This window comes from Barbus barbus, assembly GCF_936440315.1.
Source record: "Barbus barbus genome assembly, chromosome: 26".
NCBI classification, from domain to species: domain Eukaryota; kingdom Metazoa; phylum Chordata; class Actinopteri; order Cypriniformes; family Cyprinidae; genus Barbus; species Barbus barbus.
Window position 1 is genome coordinate 12,607,308 of NC_136754.1, and position 22,248 is coordinate 12,629,555.

At 36.1% G+C, this 22,248-nt stretch overlaps 1 protein-coding gene across 3 annotated transcripts; it reads left to right on the forward strand.

The window, feature by feature from the left end:
• Positions 1 to 1,938: 1,938 nt before the first annotated feature.
• On the forward strand, positions 1,939 to 22,148 carry LOC306846008 (SWI/SNF-related matrix-associated actin-dependent regulator of chromatin subfamily D member 3-like). 3 transcript variants are annotated; one of them, XM_079379063.1, is made up of 14 exons: positions 3,925 to 4,139; positions 6,929 to 7,116; positions 9,039 to 9,131; positions 10,761 to 10,803; positions 12,460 to 12,582; positions 12,691 to 12,813; positions 13,327 to 13,422; positions 17,463 to 17,564; positions 18,995 to 19,156; positions 19,241 to 19,338; positions 19,724 to 19,859; positions 20,015 to 20,137; positions 20,343 to 20,444; positions 20,850 to 22,148. In XM_079379063.1, exons 1-14 carry the CDS (start codon positions 4,062 to 4,064, stop codon positions 20,901 to 20,903), a joined length of 1,521 nt encoding a protein of 506 aa, XP_079235189.1. In that variant the 5' UTR covers positions 3,925 to 4,061; the 3' UTR covers positions 20,904 to 22,148. The 3 variants fall into 3 exon arrangements, with proteins under 3 accessions (XP_079235188.1, XP_079235189.1, XP_079235187.1); XM_079379062.1 differs by lacking the exons at positions 3,925 to 4,139; positions 9,039 to 9,131 and adding an exon at positions 1,939 to 2,173; XM_079379061.1 differs by lacking the exon at positions 9,039 to 9,131.
• Positions 22,149 to 22,248: the final 100 nt, after the last annotated feature.

The following is a 22,248-nucleotide window of genomic DNA, read 5'->3' on the forward strand; positions in this document are numbered from 1 at the left end:
TTGAGCACCTTAAGTATACTATTCGAGGTTCCTCTGGAAAGTTTTATAGGGTCTGGCAGCCCTTTGTATTTTACGTTGAATCCTTAAGGGACACTATTTCATAATTGATCATATCTGACCCTGACATCTCTTCTTTTTTTCTTTTCTTTTTTAATTAAAGGGGTGTGTATGTGTTTGTTGTCTGTAGTTATGTGTTTTGGTGTGAAATATGTGATTTAAGAAGAATGTTGTATATATTTGTGATATATACAACAAATATATCACAAATATAACCCAGCGCTGGGTAAAATATGGACGAATCCAGCGATTGGGTTGTTTTGACCCAGCGGTTGGGTTACTGCCCAGAAGCGTTAAACATTTAACCCAGTTGTTGGTTGAAAACAACCAAGCATGTGTTCTGTCCAATAATCCAGCACTGGGTTGTATTTAACCCAGCAGTTTTTTTTAGAGTGTAGACAAAGCATCTTAAATATGAGCTTTTAGGGGGCTTATTTTAGAATTATACATAAAATAGTTCTGGCAATGTGTGAGTGACTCTTTGAGCAGGTGTACTGTCACTCCGAAGTGAAAGTGGTCTGTGGAAATGGGGAGTTTCATTTTATACCAATCAGAATTGACAGACAGAATACTATTTGGAGGGCTTTTATTATGTAATGCAACATCAGAACGTCCTGAAATCGGTTGAGTGACACCCTGTGGTAGTGGACTATTAATCTGAATTGAAACTGGTCTGTGGAAACAGGGAGTTTCCTTTTTAGAGCTAATAGAAAATCAGAGAGTCCTGACATTGGGCAAATTACATTCTGGAGTGGTATGTTAATCAAAAGTGAAACTTTTTTTGTGGAAACAGGGAGTGTTCTTTTTATAACTATGTGAATTTACAGATAAATATGGTTATATGCAAGCTCATGAAAGGCTTTTAATTTGTTATTTCTCATCAGTTATTTTCATATATACTCAATACTCAACATTTGAAGTCATTTTCATTTTATCTGACCGTTTTGTAATATTTAAAATGTATTTATTTATTCGTTCATTCATTTATTTATTCATTCATTATTGACAGAGAAACTGGCTTAATAAATGAATGCCAGAGATCGCTTCCAGAGACACGCTATTACCGCAACGCCTAGTATATGCGCACCACAAAATAACGTGGCGGCTAGAATGACCGTGTTTTTCAAAGTGGAGGCTGGCCTGACCGCAGTTAAGTCGCTGGGGTATATTTTTAGCAACAGCCAAAAATACATTGTATGGGTCAAAATTGTCCATTTTTTTAATGCCAAAAATCATTTGGATATTAAGTAAAGATCATGTTCCATGAAGATATTCAGTGAATTTCATACTGTAAATATATAAAAACTTAATTTTTGATCAGTAATATGCATAGCTAAGAACTTAATTTAGACAAATTTAAATGCGATTTTCTCAGTATTTTGATTTTTTTGCACCCTCAGATTCTAGATTTTCAGATAGTTGTATATCGGCCAAATATGGTCCTATCCTATAACAAACTATACTTCAATGGAAAGCTTATTTACTCAGGCTTATTTACGCTTGTGTCTGAAGGCTTATTTACTCTGCTTTACTCTGATGTAGAAATCTCCATTTCGAAAAACTGACACTTATGACTGGTTTTGTGGTCCAGGGTCACATATGTGTGTGGGGAATGTAACTGTGTAAATATCAAATTTATGTACATGAATGCTTAGTAAGCTTTGAGCTGAGTAAGAATCGTTTCACATTTGAAATTCACTAAAATCCTTGCAGTTAGGAAAATGTATTCTTTATTGCGGCCAGTAGCGAAGATGTCCCTTATTGTTAATATGACGAAGTGCTTTTTACAGCAATGCACAGATTACTTCCATTTTCTGTAGTTTGACGACGTCCCCTTAATCCTTCATTGAATCGCTTGTGTCTGAAGATCCCCGCGCCTGCGCCTGCGCCGCTGCGTCTGCCGCACTCGCTGCCGCCGGATCCCGACTGAAATCACAGACACGGGCCTTCCTCGCCAGCATCCCTCCATCCAGCTCTCATTCCCAGGGGAGGGGGGAGTAGCCGAGGACCTGTCTGGAACCGTGAAGAAGTTGCCGGACATCCACCGCGTGTGTTTCAGGGCTTTCTCCTCTTCAGCTGAACTGAGGGCATCAAACTTGCAGCAATGGAAAGAAAGGTAGGAATGCAACGCCATCGCATCGCGTCATTATCCGCTTCAGTCTACACTGCAAATGCGTTTTCAGCATTTGTTATTTCAAAGCGTTTTTGCTTGGCGCGAGAGTCTTATTCAGACGTGTATACTATTGTAATTTTGCTGTTTTCATGCATTGCTACTAATTAACAGTATTTTTAGACTATAAACAATCCTGCGCGCTTGATTGACACCTGTCAATTGAAATATTACTCATTCAATTGTTATTTGTAAGGAATGCTTCATCATTTTTTGCTTCTATATGACTACACAGTTGTGAATAGCTCAGAAATAGCATGTCTGGTTATAACCGACAATAGTCTGTCTCAGAACTTCTTCCAGCTGCTTTTTTACTGATGTACATCGTGTAACTTACATGATGAACATCCTCATTGAGCCCAACATCTGCTCTGTTGTGTCTATGTGCTTCCAGACAGTATTGTTTGCAATACTGAAGTTTGTAATTCTAGAGGAGGCCTATCCTTTCAGAAATACCACATCACATTTACTCCTTTACCACAAATACTAGGCAAGTCAGTCTGACTAGAAAACATGCATCTAACAGCAAAAATTGTTAAGTTTATTAATAAAAGACGATTGAGCTGTTATGCACCTTTTCTACATGTGCACATGGATAATCAAGCTAATTTCTTCCCAAAACCTGCGTTTGCCCCCCTTCAGCACCCCCTTCACTCTGATTGAATGGGACATTGCCACCCTCCAGTATTAGCCTTTATGGGGGTCCTTAAAGGGGGTCTTCTACTATTGGAAGAGATTTTTCCTCCTCATCTTTATTTTTATATATTTTTTAATTGTGCTTAGTTGGTTCAGTCAACATGAAATGTTTTGTAAATCAGTACAATTCTGCTTGTGTAAATTTACATATGATAATTATTGAAAATTAACAGTGTACATGTTTTGATATTTATCTCTTCTTCCTTGCCAGTGGTATTTTTATTTCCTTTTAAAAAAAGGTTAATATTTTTATTTTTTATTAAAATGTATATATTTTTTAATTGTGGAGATTTGTAATATTGCGTTTTTACAAGTAATTTGCCAACTTTTTTCCCAACAGCTTGTCCTCGAAAGTGATAGTTTATTCAGTAATGAAAATTCTCATCATTTACGCACCCTTAGTGTCTCAGTATTTATTTATTTGTTTGTTTGTTTATGTCAGTGCAATCAAAATGAATGGGTCCAATGTTGTTTGGATCTCAAAATCTTCTTTTGTGTTTTACTGAAGAAAAGTACGTCAGATTTGGAATGACACAAGGATGGGTAAAAGATGACAGATTTAAAATTTTTGGATGAACTGTCCATTTAATTGCTTGCTTACTGACAAACTCTGAGGCATAATCTGAATTGACCCGCTATGGTGGTTCACAGACAATTCTTCAGAATCCTGCCTGTAGAAACATTCCTTTATAGTTTCCCCAGTGTTAATTATAATTTCCCTGATGTAATTCTCAGACTTAATAACCAGCTGTGAGAGCAAAAGGATAATTTACCGCCACATAACCGCCTATTGGAACAGCACCATGTCTGTGTTTTGATAGTCCTGATTGCCATGTTCCTGCTTTCAGCAGCATTCCACTACACATCGGTGGTCCAGCGACAGCCCCCTTCACAGACCCCCATCCTTCCCAACCCAGAGTCTGTGAGGGAAGCTAAAACAGAGAGAGAGAGAGAGACTCGACTCTGGCCACACGCTTACACGCTTTAAAAAGAGAGAGAGTGGAGAAAGGGAACGTCAGAGTGCGGAGAAGGAGGGAGGGAGCACTCTCTTTTGGAGGAAAGGGAAAGTGAGGGAAGCGCACAGAGTCAGAGGTACCCAGGAATAGAGGGAACAAAAGAGAGACTGGGAGTTTTATACATGGACATGGAGGATTCTGCCGGAGGGGCTCGTAAAGCCACCAAGAGTAAACTGTTTGAGTTTCTCGTCCATGGAGTGGTGAGTGAGAGAGCGAGCATGTTTGTGCATGTGGAAGCGTGTCAGTGGCTCTGCTCACGGGAGAACTAAGATGCAGCGTCTCTTATCCGCTCATTTCTATGTAGATTGGTTTTAAAAAAAACAGGAATAGCCACGGAGGACCGAGTGTAGGAGAAAGAGTGAAAGGTTATTGTCTTTAACAGATGGAGGAGGATAAGGAAAGAGAAACTCTGGTACTGGAAGTATGAGAGATACTTGTATTTTGAGGGATGAGTACTAGTATGAAACAGAGGATGCTCTTTTGGTGTGTGTGCAGGCAGAGGAGGGTGTGTATCAGGAGCACCCTAAGGGTAGATCACACATAAAAATCCTGCTGTGGTATTTAGTCATGAACATGTAGTGATGCAAACTTGATTGTATGTGTTTCAGGGTGTTTACTGCGTAAAAGTGTGGGCGAATGAAAGGTTCACAGAGACTTTTGAGAACTTTTGGTGGTTGTGCAACTATTTTGAGGCTGATTTCTAATACTTTTTGATATCAGACCAAATGAAAGGTATTGTTTCTAGAGGCTTCTTTGCTAAAACATAACCTTTAAGACACCCTAACCCTGTATTAGCTTCACTTTTGCCATGTATTATTTAACAAAGCACTGATACTGTGGAAATAATAATCCAGAAAAGGCTATTCATGAAAATGGAAGTATAGATATTTCATAAACTGATGGATTGGGGTTGAATGCAGACTCTTAATGAGTGGTTACTGGTGATCACAAACTTCTCCATGGTTTATAGAAGAGAGATCATTCGGCCTTTGATTGCTAACAGACCTTGTACAATTATTTAGATTTTTTTAGAAAACCATCCTATTTTTCTATCTTATTAAATACATTTTCTTTATTTAACAGGTTGTACTACAAACTTGCAAAGTTTGCCTTAAGCTGTATGGTAAAGGTTAAAAATCTCAAACACATTGATTTTTTTTCTTCATTAATAAAGATTCACATTGCAATTGATCTGAGAACAATAATATTAGGATCTACAAAAATATTTCTGGTATTGGTATCTCTGAACAGATATGTAGTATATGGCACAGCAGTATTGCGAAAGTGTTGAGAAACTTATCCTGTGTGCTAGTCCAGCACTGGTGCCTCCTCCTGTGCCCTGAACACCTCCATTACGACCTTGAGAGCCAGGGATTGGCAGAGGCGTGCAGAGACCTGCACCCGTTCCCGCTGCGTCCACATGTTCACAGCCCACTGCCTCTTCACTCAGATGTTTTGAGATTGGACCGGGCCTGGACACCTCGGGAGCTTGGCCTACTTTGGGAAGCGATCGGGTCGTGAGGGTCACAGCACCATACGGGAGCATCTCTGGCAGAGATGTACTGTACCCGCACTTTAGGGAGGACTGGAGCTGGGGACGTTGGCTCACATTCTGGATGTTTCCACAACTTTGGTGCACATCCAGAGAGTCACAGGGACTTTGTGACTCTGCCATTATGAGTCATGAACAACAGACCTCAGATCTCCTCTGCAGCACACAAACTGCATTCAGAAATAATAACAGGACAAAAAGATAATATTTATCTTCAGTCGAGTAACACTTTACAGTGCCAATCAATTTTTTTAACATTAATTATTGAATTAGATGTAAACAAACAATGAACAACATATTTAACTGCATATATTGATTTATATTAATGTTCATTTAAAATGTAGTTTATATATTTTTATCAATAAATTCAATTAAATTATTAAATTAAATGTATGCAAAAAATAAATCTATTTATGTATGTAGAAATTAACCTAGAAAAATAAATGCTATAAAAGTGTTTATATTTCATTTTCGCTATTGCATTAACTACTGTTTGCTATATCAGTTTCTATATACATAGCACTTTTCGCTTTCACATTTATTAATCTATATAAATGTTAATTTATGAACATAATATTGTTTTATGTTAATATTTGAATTATTCATTTAAATGAAATTCTATTATTTAAATAATAATAATAATAATAATAATTCATTACATTTATATAGCGCTTTTCTGCTTTTTTCTAAGCACTCAAAGTGCTCTACATTGTGAGGGGTGGTGTCTCCTCCTTTTAATAGAATTTATACAAATTTGTGCAAAAATGTGAACGTATTTGTTTATGTCGATGTACTAGAATAATAAATGCTCTACTGCATTGCTAAGTATTGCATTAACTACTGTTAATGAATGGAATCTTATTGTAAAAAGTTACATTATTGTGATTGCTGTGTTCAATTAAAAAATTCCAATTCCAGAGCTATACATATAGCGGATTCACAGTACAAACAGTCCAGATTTATATTGGAAAAATGAAGAAATACCCCCCCCAAAAAAAATTCTAATTCCAGAAAGCATAATGCATGTGGACTAGATAAAATGAGACGTTATTTGACATCACAGTTTGCACAGTTGTCATTTAGACTGCATTAGGCTGACTTACCCAGCACCTCTGTGTTTCGGTAGAGGGTGAGCAGCTGTCGCTTCTGAAGTGACAGGCACAGGTGCGAGAGGCCCTGGCCTAATTCTGCTTCAGATACTGGAGGAGGAGCTCATAACAGCGCCTTAGCTCAAAAGAGTCTTTGTGCATTATGTCAGCTTGCTGTAATTGATTTAAAAGCTACAAGTGTGATAAGTATACATGTATGAATATATGCATATTTGTCTTCATATTTATTGTGTGTCAGAGAGATAACATCCCATAGCACATCAAAGGAGCTCAACAAAGAAATGTGAGGCTATCTGACCTTTAGTCTACATTTTTCTCATCTCCACAGCGTCCAGGGATGACCTCAGGGGCACGGATGCCCCATCAAGGCGCTCCCATGGGGCCTCCTGGGCCTCCATATGGAGGAACACCGCCAATTCGGCCAGGGATGTCTAACCCAGCCATAGACCCCAACCGAAAACGTCCTACCCCAACTCAGCCAGTGCAACCTCCCCCCGTCCAGAACCGTCCCAGAAAGTGAGTGCCACTTAAACTGCTCTCTGAGTTATTCAGTTGATTTTTAATCAGTGCACGCAATAGATGATAAATTATAGCTATGTGTCCCCTTAACCTACCGTGTCTTGAGAGAAATCTGGGCATTTTGATTTTGAGGTACTTCATATGACTGTATGAAGTTTTATTAAGGTTTTGTGGTCTTCATTTTGCTCCTCCTACAACTTGCCAGGAAGCTCTTGCCAAGTATAGCGCTCTCTAGTGACTGAACTATCTTATGTTTGGCTGGTGCAGGTGCTCTATCTTTAGACAGTAACATTTTGATCGCTATTAAATGCCAAAATACTTCTAGGTGGATATTAATAGAGAAACAGTTATAAGTAATACACTTACTGTAATTGCCTTTTGCAGCAGAGTATCACAGTGCACAAGACTTGAAGTGAGGACGCTGAATTTCTGCAGGGCATTACTGTCTCGTACTGACATTTGATTTTCAGAGCTGGACTTCAAAACTCTTGTTTCTAGCTATTGATATAGCTGCTAAGACCTAGTGTCAGATATTGAATCTTTTTGATTCACATTGCTGTCTGTGTCATGTGATCACAAATGGCAAAATTGTGTACTTAAAGTCACGATCACCTCTAAACTTTGCCAACAGCCTCGCGGAAAGGACCTTCACGAGGGGATTCCATCGCTCATTTTCATTTGAAACAGCCCTGCTAATAGCATTCCCTTCCCAAGGGCGTGAAAGTGGTGTTTGGAATTTGCTGTTAGTTTTCTCAGGTTTTCATCTGTGTTGTTGCAGTACTGTATTTGTCCTTGCATTTTCATTTCAACTGAATATATGCATGTAAGTGTGTCAGTTGTTATTACTGAGGGGCAGCTTACTGAATTCAACAGACCATGCTACAAAAGAATCTAATTGTTTAACAAATGTTAGACCTGGATTATTGAAATACAAGACATTTATCTCATTATATTCTTGAACAGCATTTCATCATCTTGCAATACTGCACAGGTATTAACATTTTGCCTGATGCAAATAAGCCGATAATTATTTTGTTTCATGGCAAATAACCAATAAATGGCCCCTATCTATGCTATTTTGTCTACATAAATTTCAAAATAAATAATTAAAACAGTTCACAAATGAGTTTAGGAATCAAATGTAAATTAGACTGCATTTATTTGATCTAAATACAGTAATATTATAAAATATTATTGCAATTTAAAATAACTGTTTTCTATTTTTTTTCTATTTAAATATATATTAAAGTGTGTAATTTCCTGTGAATTTTCAGCAGTCAGTCTTCAGTGTCACATGATCCTTCAGAAATCATTCTAATATGCTGTAAAAAAACAAAAAAACTGAAAGTTTAAAAGAACAGCATTTATTTAAAATAGAAATCTTTTTTAACCTTATAAATGTCCTTACAGTGACTTTTGCATCCTTGCTGAATAAAAATTATTTTATTTCTTAAAAATATTTGTAAAATGTTACTGCCCCCAAATCTTTGAAGGTTAGTGTATATTTGCAGATATTGCCTATATATACGTATAAACCTTTTTCCTGAGTAAACAATAGGAACCCATTCAAATAGTGCCCATCTGTTTTTAATGTTGCTAACGTTGGCAGCTTCTTGTCATCTACACACTCATTAAACTTTGAGGAGTGAGGCACTGACAAATGACGGTCATTGCGACACTGTAATGTGATGGCGCTGTGGAGCCATGTGCTTTTTTAAAACATTGTAATAGGTTTAACATTTGATTATCAGCTGGGAATATACGCTAATTTGATTAGAAACACTGGAGATCGGAAATGCAAAGAATCCTTCCGGTTAAGAGTCAGACTTTCAGGAAAAACGTCTATATGTGTAATATCGGCTGTTACTGAAAAGTTCTGTTTAAGTAACTAACTAGAGGTACCCCAAATCAACCTATAGGAAACCACTTGGATTTCCAGCAGCAAATGAGATATCTGCAAGACAGATGGACATGAGAGACGCCCAATCAGATCCTTCAGTTGGATCCTTCAAGTAGGCCGTTTATTCTGCTGCATGTTAGTTTGACGGTTTGTGATGGACCCTGCCTGATTGGTTTGTTCCCGTTTGCAGCTTCAAACTTGACTGAAGCATATTTCCCCAAATGCATGTATGCACTTAAGGTCACAGATAAGTCAAAACCAATAAAAAATGACATTCACTAAATGAACACAACAGTCGATATGACCTGAGAATGAGTGCATGTGAAGTACAATATGTGGTTGCGGTCAGTTAGCTGTGTGTGTATGGGCTGCATGACCCTTCTGTCATGCCTTTTCAGTTAATTCACAATGTTTTCTCTTATAGTTGACCTACGTTCGGTAAATGCTCCTTTTATTCACCTGAATGCATTAATGATTAATTTTAGATAAAGAATACGTGACGAGTGTCGAGGCATTCACCCTCACACCCCCACCGCATCTCAGTCTCTGCTACTCAGCCTCTCCCGGAGGAGCAGTGTGGCTTAGGGTGGACGAGTCAGATCATGAGAAAGTTTATACTCCAGAGGGGGTGTGGATGTGAATGTGGACAGACATTTCCTGCTCCGACGAGGTCATGTGCTCTTCAAATCTGGACCTGAGGAGCTCTCGGTGTCCATAGGAGTGTGGCATGTTTGTCAGTGGGAAAAAATGTTCTGCACCAGCGAATTATATGCAGCATGTTTGGGGATAGAAGAGAAACGAGTTAGAAATGTCTTTCTGAAAACAGCAGTTGGATGCGACTCATTTGTTGTGGTCCAAATTGATACTGGGAATGACATTTTAAAGTCAGTATTTTCAGACATTTGGACACCAAGAACTGATTTTCACAAATGTTATGGACTGCTCAAACAGAATATGTTCTTGCAGTGGTTTTTGGTAAAAAAAATTTGTTAAAAAAAAATTATGTTTGGAATAAAAATGGCTGCTGTGGTTGCCAAATATTCACCATAAACTATGGTGACAATGGTTCCAATGTTACAGGCTGGCATATTGGTGCCTGTCTATTTTACAGCTTATAACCGTTTGTTTCATTAAGTGATATAATGTTAAAAACATTGCTACTTTAAATATCAATATCTGCTTTTTACCCTAAAATTGACTGATAACCACCATGATAAAGGTGGTAAAACGGGTAAACTTTTAAAGTAAAATTCCATCTTAAGCCATTTACAATTTGTCACTGTGCATGGTAATATAACTTACAGTTAACAGGTTTTTACTGTAGCATTTTTACTGTCCCCTTAACAAATATATTATTAACAAAGGCTTGCTGTTTGAACAGCCCTTTACAATAACTGAGACAGCCAGATGTTAAAACAAAAAGGCAACTCTACAATACACGCACCCATAAAATGTGCAAACATTAATATTTATGCATCACGATTAAGTGTTATTTTCAACCTCTTTTTGTCCTTTTCTGGCTTTTATACCCTCTCTCTGATCACACACACAAATACACTAACACACACAGCTGGAAAAACGTCTGGATGGGTCCCAGTTATTCAGCAGATGGCCTGTGGACTCTGCTATCAGTCACCATAGTAACGTGCTTTCCCTCTCTCTCTCTCTCTCTCTCTCTCTCTCTCTCTTTCTCTCTCTTTCTTTCTTTCTTTCTTTCTCTCTGTTTCCCCCCAATCCGTAGTGCCAAGAGAAGAAAAATGGCAGACAAGATTCTCCCTCAGAGGGTGAGGTCCATCACTTTGGCTTTTATCTGTTTGTTTGTTTGTTTATTCATGTCTTAATTTCCAGTGCCAATTCAAGAGTGATCACACGGTACAGGTAATTGTGCTGGTTTCTCTTGTTTCTGGGGGCAAAAAAAGTGCAAGGGATGGGCAAGAGGGTCCAATTAGTCACGAAGACTGCTGTTGTGGATTTGTTTTTTTTTCTGTCGGTGGAAAAGGAATTCCCAAGGAATGTGATGGTGTGTGATTACATGGAGATGTGGGATGAGTGCAGGCACACGACTGATTTGGTAAAATGTGTCCATCGGGATGTGACACAGTAATATTCCACAATAGCAGCAACTGGTGGGGATGTGAGTTCTTGAAATGGCTAATCCTCCCAAACTCTTAATTGGGGTTTTTTAACAGGCAAACCAAAAATCTTAATTCATTATGATGAGGTTTGTAAAATGATGGAGGTCACATGGGAAGGAGAGAATGATGCAACGCTGTGAAAATCAGGAGAGCGTCAGGTTACAATTTTGCTGTGAATCATGCAAGGACATACATGATTTGTTTCAGTAACAAGTCACAACCGAGAATCAGAATGTAAAACAGTCATTGACTTAGTAAAGTGGTACAAACGCCTGAGACTAATTGACTTGATTTGGTTGCAAAATGGGCCAAGAATATTGGCATGTCTACATTTACCAATATTATAGGCCCATATTACAACAAAGTATATCTTTAATTGTGAGAATATGAATAATGGAGTTTTACCTTTCATATTATCATAAGGCAAAAAAGATATCATTAAATATGGGTTCACTTATATTGAGGATAAAAATGGTTTGTGCCAACAACAATGTGGAAGTTGAAATTTTAGGAAGTGTATTTTCATCTATACAAAACATGAAACAACTGAAATATTATTTATTTCATATATTTTTTTAAACCAATATTTTGAATTTACATCCTTATGTTAATAATTTGCATGTTGGACTTACACAGTTAATGGTAGTATTAATTATGAATAATTAATTATATAAATATAACAATTTAATGATTTTAATAAATTATATTTATTATAAAATTGGATAACACTTTAGCACAGGGATCAATTCTCACTATTAAGGTGTTCATTAGCATGCCTATTCATAACATACTGGCTGTTTATTAGTACTTATAAAGCACATATTCTGCATGACCATATTCTACACCCATAATCCTACTCATACCACCCTACTATTAATAAGCAGCAAATTAAAAGTTTATTGGGGCAAAAGTTATAGCGAGAATTGGACCTTAAAATAAAGTGTGACCTAAAATGAATTATAAATAACTGAATTATAATGTATCAAATTATAAATACAACAATATTTTTGTATAATATAAATAAGATATTTTTTGATGTATTAGTTTATGATAAGGATTATTGATATTGTGTTAGTCTCTGCTTTATGGGACCTGAAAACAAAAGCAGTTGAAAATCATATACCTAATTTTTAGCACCACAAATTGACTTTGTCATAACCGAAATTGATAATGAATGAGAAAGTTACAGGGAAAATGTTTAGACAATATGTGTAAAATTCCATCAAACTGCTTTGAAAACATCTTGCATTGAATTATTACTAGACCTGATAGCAGAGTTGCTTGTTAACGATGCTTTTTCATTAGATCCGTGAACTGGTGCCAGAGTCCCAGGCGTACATGGACCTCCTGGCTTTTGAGCGCAAACTTGACCAAACCATTATGAGGAAGAGGGTGGATATACAAGAAGCCCTCAAAAGACCAATGAAGGTATGTGATTTCAGTTAGAGTACACAATTATAGTGAGTTTTATTTAACTCATAGTCAGCAATAATATGGAAAATGCAGGTACAGCTCAAACTGTCTTTTGTCTTATAGCAAAAGCGAAAGTTACGATTGTACATTTCAAACACTTTCAACCCTGCCAAACCCGACGCAGAGGACTCTGAGGGCAGCATTGCATCCTGGGAGCTGCGTGTAGAGGGCAAGTTGTTGGATGATGTAAGTTTGCCTTAATAATCTTACCATCTGTTCTATAATGCAGCATTGAATTAATTTGCCGTGACCATTGTTATTATTATTTTAAATGTCAGTCAAAAAATGATATTTTTTTTTGCTGCCTGTTCAATTTAGTTCATTAAAATGAGCAAATGTAACAATTCCTGACCATTTTTTCTCAACTTCATTTCACTGTGCGCAATCAGTTAACATTTATTTAATGGAAGTTTATGTAATACATGCATGAATAATTACTAAATCCAACTTAGTCCTTTTCATTGCATCTAGCAGACGTAACAAAACTTATTTATATTCGCAAGCGAGAGCAAATCCATCCAAATGACTTTTTTTCTTTAAAAGGCTTAATTTAATAGCATAGAACAATTTAATTAAGCTAATGGAACCTTTTTATTTTTTCGAAGGTACTATTCTGTCAGTGCTAATGTTTGTTTAGGCTTCATTCAATTTGCAAGTCCCTTTTTTTAAGCTTTATCTTTTATTTCCTGTGCGCTTTAGCCTGGAAAACAAAAGAGGAAGTTTTCCTCTTTCTTTAAAAGCCTTGTTATTGAGCTGGATAAGGAGCTGTACGGCCCTGACAACCACTTAGTGGAGGTAAGCATTCTACGTACGGCAATAAAAAACATTGCTAAACCATATTTGATATTCATTCTTTAAAAAAGTTGTAAGTAATTAATATGAGAGAATCTCAAGTGTCCTCTTTGCATTTCAAACAAGGTTGAGGAGAGTCACAAAGGGCGATATTGTCACATTCAAGTACATGTCCACAAGAATCTCTTGGCCTCTACTGTGAGACGGATTGGATTGGAACGCAGTAGAAAAGTCAATGTCAGAATGAAAAGTTCAGTTAACCATACTTCATGTAAGACATATCTTCGTGGTCTCCATAGCAACGTGTTACATAAGGAAGTTGCCCATGACACTGTGGATTGATGACACTGCAGCCAGCACAGAGCCTTGGGCAGCATTAACGGGAGAAAAGAAACACATTTCTGAAGATAAACACTTATAAAATCTTTTACAGCACCTTGAGAGTCTTTGTATTCAGAAAGTGTGCGTTTTACTCTATTTTAGTGGAGGAACCATTGTGCACAGGTGCTATTCAGACACACGCAGGCATTTACATTACACAAGGGAACCTTCCCAGCTGCCTCACGCACTTAATATTTATCCACTTTGTTAGGGACATTGAGGTCTTGGGAAGGCAGATACACAGAAGTGGTATGGGGCTCTCAAGGAGTGACCCTTGTTCCCTTCCGGCCCATTGCAACGGGCTGAACGTGCCGCATTTGGGTTTATTCATTCAGCAGCTCTTTAAATTGTCCTTGGTGACTGTGGGTTTTCATCACAACACACACCAGATTGAGGCATGCGATAAAAAGAGTGATTTACCTGTGGAGAAGGACGGCATTGAAAAAAACCTCCAATGTCAAGCAAAGCTAATTGAGTTGAGCTGTGAGTCATTGCCATTATGTTGTCTCTTTCAAATTGTGCTGAAACATGATGGTTTATGGAAAATGCAAGTGAGATCGCATAAAGAGCCTAATCATTTTATTCACGCTCATGCTTGAATGTCTCCTTTGTGCATAAACAGTGCATAAGCAGTCCATAGCTAATAAATTTTTTTTTAAGATTTGACACTTTCTCTCAATAGCTCAAAAATAATGCATGCATTAAGAGTCGGGGGGTTAAAACATTTTGAATTTGAAGATCAGGGTAAATTTAACTTTTGTCTTCTGTGATACACATAATTATCTTCTGTAGCCTAAAAAAAAATATGAAACTAAATGAATAAATATGATATTTAAGCAAAATAAGAAAAATGTACACGTTTCAATTCTGTTCAAAAGAACTCTTAATGCATGGTTTTTCCTTCTGGAGCATCAGTGAGCGCTTGAACCTTCTGTAATATTTGGAAATGAGTCCCTCAGTTGTCCTCAGTGTGGAAAGATGGATCTCAAAATCATACAGTCATTGTTGGAAAGGGTTCAAATACACAAAAATGCTGGAAAACCAAAGAATTTGTGGGACCTGAAGGATTTTTCTGAAGAACAGCAGGCAGCTTAACTGTTCAGGACAAACAAGGGACTCATGAACAACTATCACTAAACAAAAAAAAAACACAGCTTTGGATCGTTCAGGTAACAACACAGTATTAAGAATCAAGGGAATGTAAACTTTTGAACAGTTATTTTATAAATTCAACTATTATTTTCTATTGTGGACTGTATGTAAACATCTTTTATGTGAAATATCTTATTCAGGTCAGTACTAAATAACAATATCATGCGTTTTATATGATTCCTCTTATTTTGGTAAAATAATTAACATTTTGCAGATTCTGAAAGGGGATGTAAAGTTTTGACCTCAACTGTAAACTGAACACTTTAAAAGAGACAGACATGTAGATGTTTGTGGAAGATGTTTTCTCTGTTTTACAGGGATGAATATTATAAAAGTATACCATATTTATTGCATCAAAATTTGTTAATGCTTTACTATAGGTTAGGGGTGTATAATTTTATCAGTTTATTATTCATGCAGCGATACATATTACTGTTATAGTTTTCACTAATAACCATTGCTATAGATGATAACTTTGTCTAGCGTTCTTATGAATGTTTTTAGCATGATCTTCTGAAAATGTAACTACTATATGAAATAGCATAAACTTTTCATGGCTAGTGTTTGCAGATTTCATTTCATTCTGTAATCTGTCGTTCTAGTGTTAAATGCTACTATTTTTAATAGCGTTGATAACATTTCTGACAGATAATATCATGATGTTTTTTGCGTTTTCCTTACTGAAAGTGGTTTACTGACCTTTTTGATTACTGTCAGTTTAAGTCTTTGCTATGTAAACTAATAAAACTGAAAAAAAACTTAGTTTAAATCTTTTGTAAATTATAAATAATATAAAATACAGCTTCCCACTTTTAACTTTCTAAAGTGTCAAATTAAGTAGAAAAGACTAGTCCAAATATGCTTATAATAGCTGGATCTGGCAACACTTCGGAGGCTGCGTTTGCGCCCACTCTCAAGCCTTGTTCACTTGGTTCACTCCGCCAGCTTCTCGCAGCGATCATTTTCATACCACGGACACTAAACATTCTTTCAAACTGTCTAAACTGAATTATACATGCAGACACTCATATGACGAGTTTTAAACAGCAAATTAGTAATTCAGAGAAAGTTTATTTTTGAACATGAGAAATTTACAGAGGACCGGACCTCGGTGACCTCATAGCTGGCTACAGCGATGAAACCAGTAACCATAAATTTTACAGTTTGTTGCTGCTTTTTGAGAAAAGGAGTCAGATTTATGACTTTTGCCTTGTGAGCAATAAATCAGTCAAAAAATACCATAGACTTTTTACTTTTTACCATAGGCTCTTTTACACCAAGGACTATATTAAAGAATATGACAGTTATCGTGAAAACGGCACAGACGAACAATATTATTGGAATCACTATCAAAATTTTTTTTTTTCTTCGTAAACGATAAAAACATTGACAGACAATCAGAATCAATCCTAGAGCCAGTTGTATAAGCTTAGCCACCATGTTAAGACTGTGTCTTAAGAACTAGTTTGACCAACAGTTGCCAAAGGGTTATCAGTCTTACTTTTCTAATACAAATAAGACCAATCTACTTTTTCATAACTGAATTTAAAAAGTTATGACCAGTCTTGAAGATAATTTTTTTTCTAGACTAGACAAATTTTTTAAAGGGTAACTAAACCCTAAAACAACTTTTTTGAGTTAATGATCTGTAAGACTGCGTCTTTATTAGTGCTGTGCATTGATTCGAGTAAATGTTTTGACATTTGGTTATAAAGTGTTGTAATTCTACCATATATGGTGTAAAAACATCTGAGGGCTGGCCTCTTCAGGTTGAACGGCGGCTACTGCAGTTGAATTTTCCTATTGGACGTTGCATACACCTGTGACGTATGATGGCACTTACTAACCACACCCCTGCACGAGCTCAATCAATCCATACTGTGGGTCTCAGGTGCACGCCCCCCGCTCAGCCCCGCCCTCGGTTCGTCTCCTCTGTCTCCCCTGGGCTCTGCCCACTTTTCCAGCATTTTTCAAATATTGCCAGTGGGTGGAGTTAGGCTCTGACCAGGGGTTTAGTTACCCTTTAAGACTAGTCTACACAGTTTATGCAACTGGCCCTTAAGCATTTTTAAGAGTTTAAGCATTTAAAGTGGCATATGACAAAACTGCAGCGTTTGCTTGCAATAAACAGAATGTTGTTGTGCATCGGCGTGGGCGCTAATATAGTTATCTTTACAGTTATCAGTCTTTGTGTGAATGGACCTTTTACATTAAATAAAAGACCTAACAATGTATAGGAACCAGAATATCATAGAGGATTGAAGACTAGAAAGCCAGCCAGAAGAGTCTGGCAACCAACTAGTAAATGCATAGCAACCTGCTAAAAACCAACCACTAAGAACATCTTAGCAACTGCATGCCCTGACAAACACCTTCAACACAGACAAACACTGCGCAGATTTTCTTCTGAATATATCAAAATCAGATTTGAAATTGCAGTATGCTTCTCATGCAGCAGTTTTCTATTATACGCCTGTTGTTTAGGCTGAGTTTGTGTTTCATCCTAACAGTGGCACCGCACTGGAACGACCCAGGAGACAGATGGCTTCCAGGTGAAGAGGCCTGGTGATGTGACTGTGCGCTGTACCCTCTTGCTCATGCTGGATTATCAGGTGTGTGCAAGAGTGCCGAATTATTATTAGAGATTATGGTTGATGGATTACAAGTGGAGAGTTTGTACTATATGTTATAGCTAGTTTATAGGTATGACGTCAAACTCTTTGAATGATAACTATGTGAAAAATCGACTATGGGGTCTAAAAACCTGAGGTCACACAAAAAATCTGAGATTCAAAATCCAATTTAGACCTAGAAATAAAGTTTTAGTTTTAAGACATTTAAACAAATAAATTGGAAGCTAAATAAAATGTATTAAGTACAAAATGTATAGCACTAAATAAATGTTGAGAAAGGCCAATTAGAAATTCATCTGCATAATAATAGCTTTAGCTTAATTGTCCTATCCATCTTGAAAAGCACTATAATTAAAAGCTAGAGTCGCGTCCTTAATCTCTAAAAGTTTGATTGCCCTTTTCTATTCCCCAAAGTAGCTTTAGCTATTGAGTAAATGGCTCTTTTAATTACAGCAATTTTCACATTGCTAACTACATCCTGATGGGAAGAGGTATGGTTTGTTTTTAAACAATGGATATTCAAATCAATGAAACAGATTTGCAATTGCGTCGCTGACATGAAATTTCAAGTAGTTTCAGCAATAAACAACATGCGATAACCATCTAGAAAAATTTCAGCTCTTTTATAATCATTATACATTGTTTTTGTGAGATTAAATTGAGTAGTCATATTATAAATATTAATTCATCAGACCAAACCATAAAAGCATTTAAATAAATTACCGAAGGCAGTTTTTAAAACTGGTGTTAAAATGGTGATAAACATCATAAAAGAAATGGTGACTATTTATTGGCGCTGTTACAACTGTATACTGTTATACTTATACCTTAAACTGTTACACTGCCGTTCAAAAGTTTAATAAAATAAAATCCTTTTTAAACTATGCTTTCTATTTTGTATATTTAAAATGTTCATTTATTCCTCTTATGGTAAAGCTGAATTTTAAACAGCCATTACTTTTCAGTCTTTAGTATCACATACTTCAGAAATCATTCTGATTTGGTTCTCAAGAAACATTTCTTATTATTATCAATGTTGAAAACAGCTGTGCTGCTTAATATTTTTTGTAGAAACCACAATTCTTTGACAAAATAGAAAGTTTAAAAGAACAGTATTTATTTAAAATAGATATATTTTTTGAGATGATAAATATCTTTACTGTCAATTTAATGCATCCTTGTTGAATAAAAGTATTACGGCTTACTGATCCCAAACTTGTAAATGGTAAATATTAAACTAAACTCTTGCTGCTGAATGAAGTTCATGGACTTGTTATATCAACTACTCAAGTACACTGAATGTAAATTGTAGTCTGGTAATATACTAAATATGTGGATATTTTATAACGGTTCTGTTAGAAATTTCTGAATGTGTTTATTTCATTTCTTTTATCCACTGTGCATTTCAGCCTCCTCAGTTTAAGTTGGATCCTCGCCTTGCACGTCTTCTTGGCATCCACACTCAAACCCGCTCCTGCATCATCCAGGCTTTATGGCAGTACGTCAAGACCAACAAGCTGCAGGATTCTCATGAGAAGGAGTACATCAACTGCGATAAATATTTTCAGCAGGTACTACCATGCCATAAAATACTCTCTCAACTTTGGTGCTAATATTTTGCCTGATAGCAAAAGCTTTTTTTTAATTTCTTCCAGATCTTTGACTGTCCTCGTCTGAAGTTTTGTGAGATCCCCCAGCGACTAACCAATCTACTGCTCCCGCCTGATCCTATTGTGATCAATCATGTTATCAGGTAATTGCTCATGAATTTAAAATGTATTTCCATTTATTGTTTCCTCAAACTTACAATTGTGTGATCTTTAGCAGTTTTAAGTCCTGTGACACAACTGGACATTTAAGGGGCCTGTTATTCTTTAGAGTTTAAAGGGATACACTTCACTTAAAAATGTAACTTCACCCTCATTATATTCCAGTCCTGTATGTACACATACTGTACAAATTCTAAATAGCATGATGCTCCAAAAAGCATTATAGGTTGTCAGGTATTATTGTTTTACATTAAAAAAACAACAGCATATAGTTTTACAATGGCACAAGGGCGAGTAACTAATGACAGAATTTTTATTTTCAGATGAATTAATGAATTGAAATGACTTTTTCAATTGTAATTTTATCAGTGTGGATCCAAATGACCAGAAGAAGACAGCCTGCTATGACATTGATGTTGAAGTTGATGATCCTCTGAAGAGTCAGATGAATGGTTTCCTGCTGTCCACCGCCAATCAGCAAGAGATTGCATCCCTGGACAACAAGGTCAGAAAGAGCTTCATCATTAAAATGTGAAAGCCACCTGGACAAGAATTATTGAATATACTGTTTTATTCAACTTCATATAAACCTTATGCATGACTACATACTGTACATTTACAGATCTCTTAACTGTCACATTTTCACATTTTCTTTTTTAGATCCATGAAACTATCGAGTCCATCAACCAACTGAAGATTCAAAGAGATTTCATGCTCAGCTTCTCCAGGGACCCCAAGGGCTACATCCAGGACTGGATCTGCTCCCAGAACCGAGACCTTAAGGTGAATGTAAACTGTGTACCGCTCAAAATCATAGTCATATACAATAATATTATATCAAAGCATTTTGCACCCTTAATGTATACCAAAATAAAGTCAAATTATTTTTTGAAACCGTGTCTCTACCTAGTGGTTGAACGGATGGAACTGCTAATAGAGAAATATTTTTTTCTGCCGTTTTGAACTGGGCTGGATTTTGTGGTTACAGCTGATGACAGATACAGTTGGAAATCCAGAGGAAGAGAGAAGAGCTGAGTTTTATAACCAGCCCTGGTCTCAGGAAGCTGTCAGCCGCTACTTCTATTGCAAGGTGAGGAGGGGTATATGCAAATGACCCCAAATTTGGGGTCAGTAAGAATTATTTGAAAGAAATGCATTCTTCTATTCAGCAAGGATGCATTGATCTAATCAAAAGTTACTTTAATGTTATTTTAATTAAATGCTATTCTTTTGAACTTTTCATTCATTAAAGAATTCTGAAAATATATAAGTTTCCACAAAAACATTATGTAGCACAGCTGTTTTCAAAATTGTTAATAATAATAATAAAGTTTCTTAAGCACTAAATCTGGATATTAGAATGATTTCTGAAGGATCATGTGAGATTATTAAAAAAAATTTTTTTGCTTCCGATGTTAGTATAGGTTTGAATCAAGTGTTGTCATTTCACTTGCTCTTTTCATTTACAAATGTATGTTTCTTTCCTTTTATGTAGATTCAACAACGAAGACAGGAGCTTGAACAAGCTTTGGCAATGCGAACCACCTAAAATATCTCATTTTCAAACTAGTTTGTTTCATTTGTGACTTGGTCACTTTTACTTTGGTGGTCTCCACACTGGGCAGTTTTCCATGGAAATTAAATAAGACCCCTTCTCAGTATGAGGTTTGGACTGATTTTAACCAATGAGGGTCAATGAAAAGTGTAATTGTATTCTTATTTAATGTATGTTTACTGTACAGTTGAATGTATATAACCTCACAGTACAATGAATTTAAGAAAGTGGTTTGGAAATGCCACTTTCACACTGATTACACACAAATACAGCAGCTATCGTACTTGTTTTTACATCAGTTTTTTGACGCACATGAAGTGCAGATACACTGTGTGTCTTCTGACTTGAAAAGGCAGAAAATACAAGTAATGAATCTTTGATGCCTGGGAATTTTTGTAACTATTAATGACATGCTAAATGTTAGGATGTAAGTATCGATATTGAATCTGTCATGTTTTTTCTACATGTTTAAATATTTCGTCACATTCTGCTTTCAGCTTTCTCCTTTGTTTTTCTGTCTTTAAATTTGCACTGTGCAAAAGATAAGAAGAAATCCACTGGATGAAAATGAGCCAACTTTATTTGCAATAAGTGACATTTATTGTCATCATTATAACATGTTAAAGAAAACACACTCATGCTATGATAAGGTAAATCATTCTGATTTGTGAACACTTGTTTACAATACCAATTTTTGTGTATTGTTAAAAACTACAAAAATTGTTCACAAGCAGTGTTTATAAACAATGTTTAAAAACATCATTTTCAGAGGCTTTAAATGCCAGTAAAACAAAATATGTTCTAAATCTATTGTGTGTTGATGAATACAGTAACGCATGTTGCATGTGAATATTTTAGTTTTTTAGGAGTTTGTTTTAGCATGATTCCGAAATGTTTTGGATCTTTGTTGCCTTATTAACTCACTGATATGCACAGGAAGCATTAACCAAAGGTTAAGTATTGTTACATCATCTTTGTGAATGCCAATAAATGACTTAATTTGACTGAATATTCCATCACAATAGTTGATGGCATTTGTATACCTGTGGCCTAAGATGTGCTTGATGCACAGATGAGAAATAAATCTGGTACTCATGAACGTCAAGAGGTGTTCATATTCAGAGGCATTGACCCTTTACCTTTTAACAAGACATTCTTACTGTGTTATGTATTTTATTTAAATAAGTGTGTCTGTTATGGAAATTTTGAACATTATTAATAAAACAAATACAAATTCATCATTATCTCATTATTGTCGTTAATCCAGTTCACAGTCTGAATGATTCATTCATGAATCGCTTTCATTACATTTAAAAGATTATTACATTAATAGATAATT

What these genes read in the sequence shown, in the direction of transcription:
- LOC306846008 (XM_079379063.1), top strand. Translation starts at nt 4,062, where the DNA reads ATGGACATGGAGGATTCTGCCGGAGGGGCTCGTAAAGCCACCAAGAGT. An exon ending in GTCCAGAACCGTCCCAGAAA is followed by an intron (nt 7,117 to 9,038) that starts GTGAGTGCCACT and finishes ATCAACCTATAG; the next exon opens with GAAACCACTTGGATTTCCAG. An exon ending in GCGATAAATATTTTCAGCAG is followed by an intron (nt 19,157 to 19,240) that starts GTACTACCATGC and finishes AATTTCTTCCAG; the next exon opens with ATCTTTGACTGTCCTCGTCT.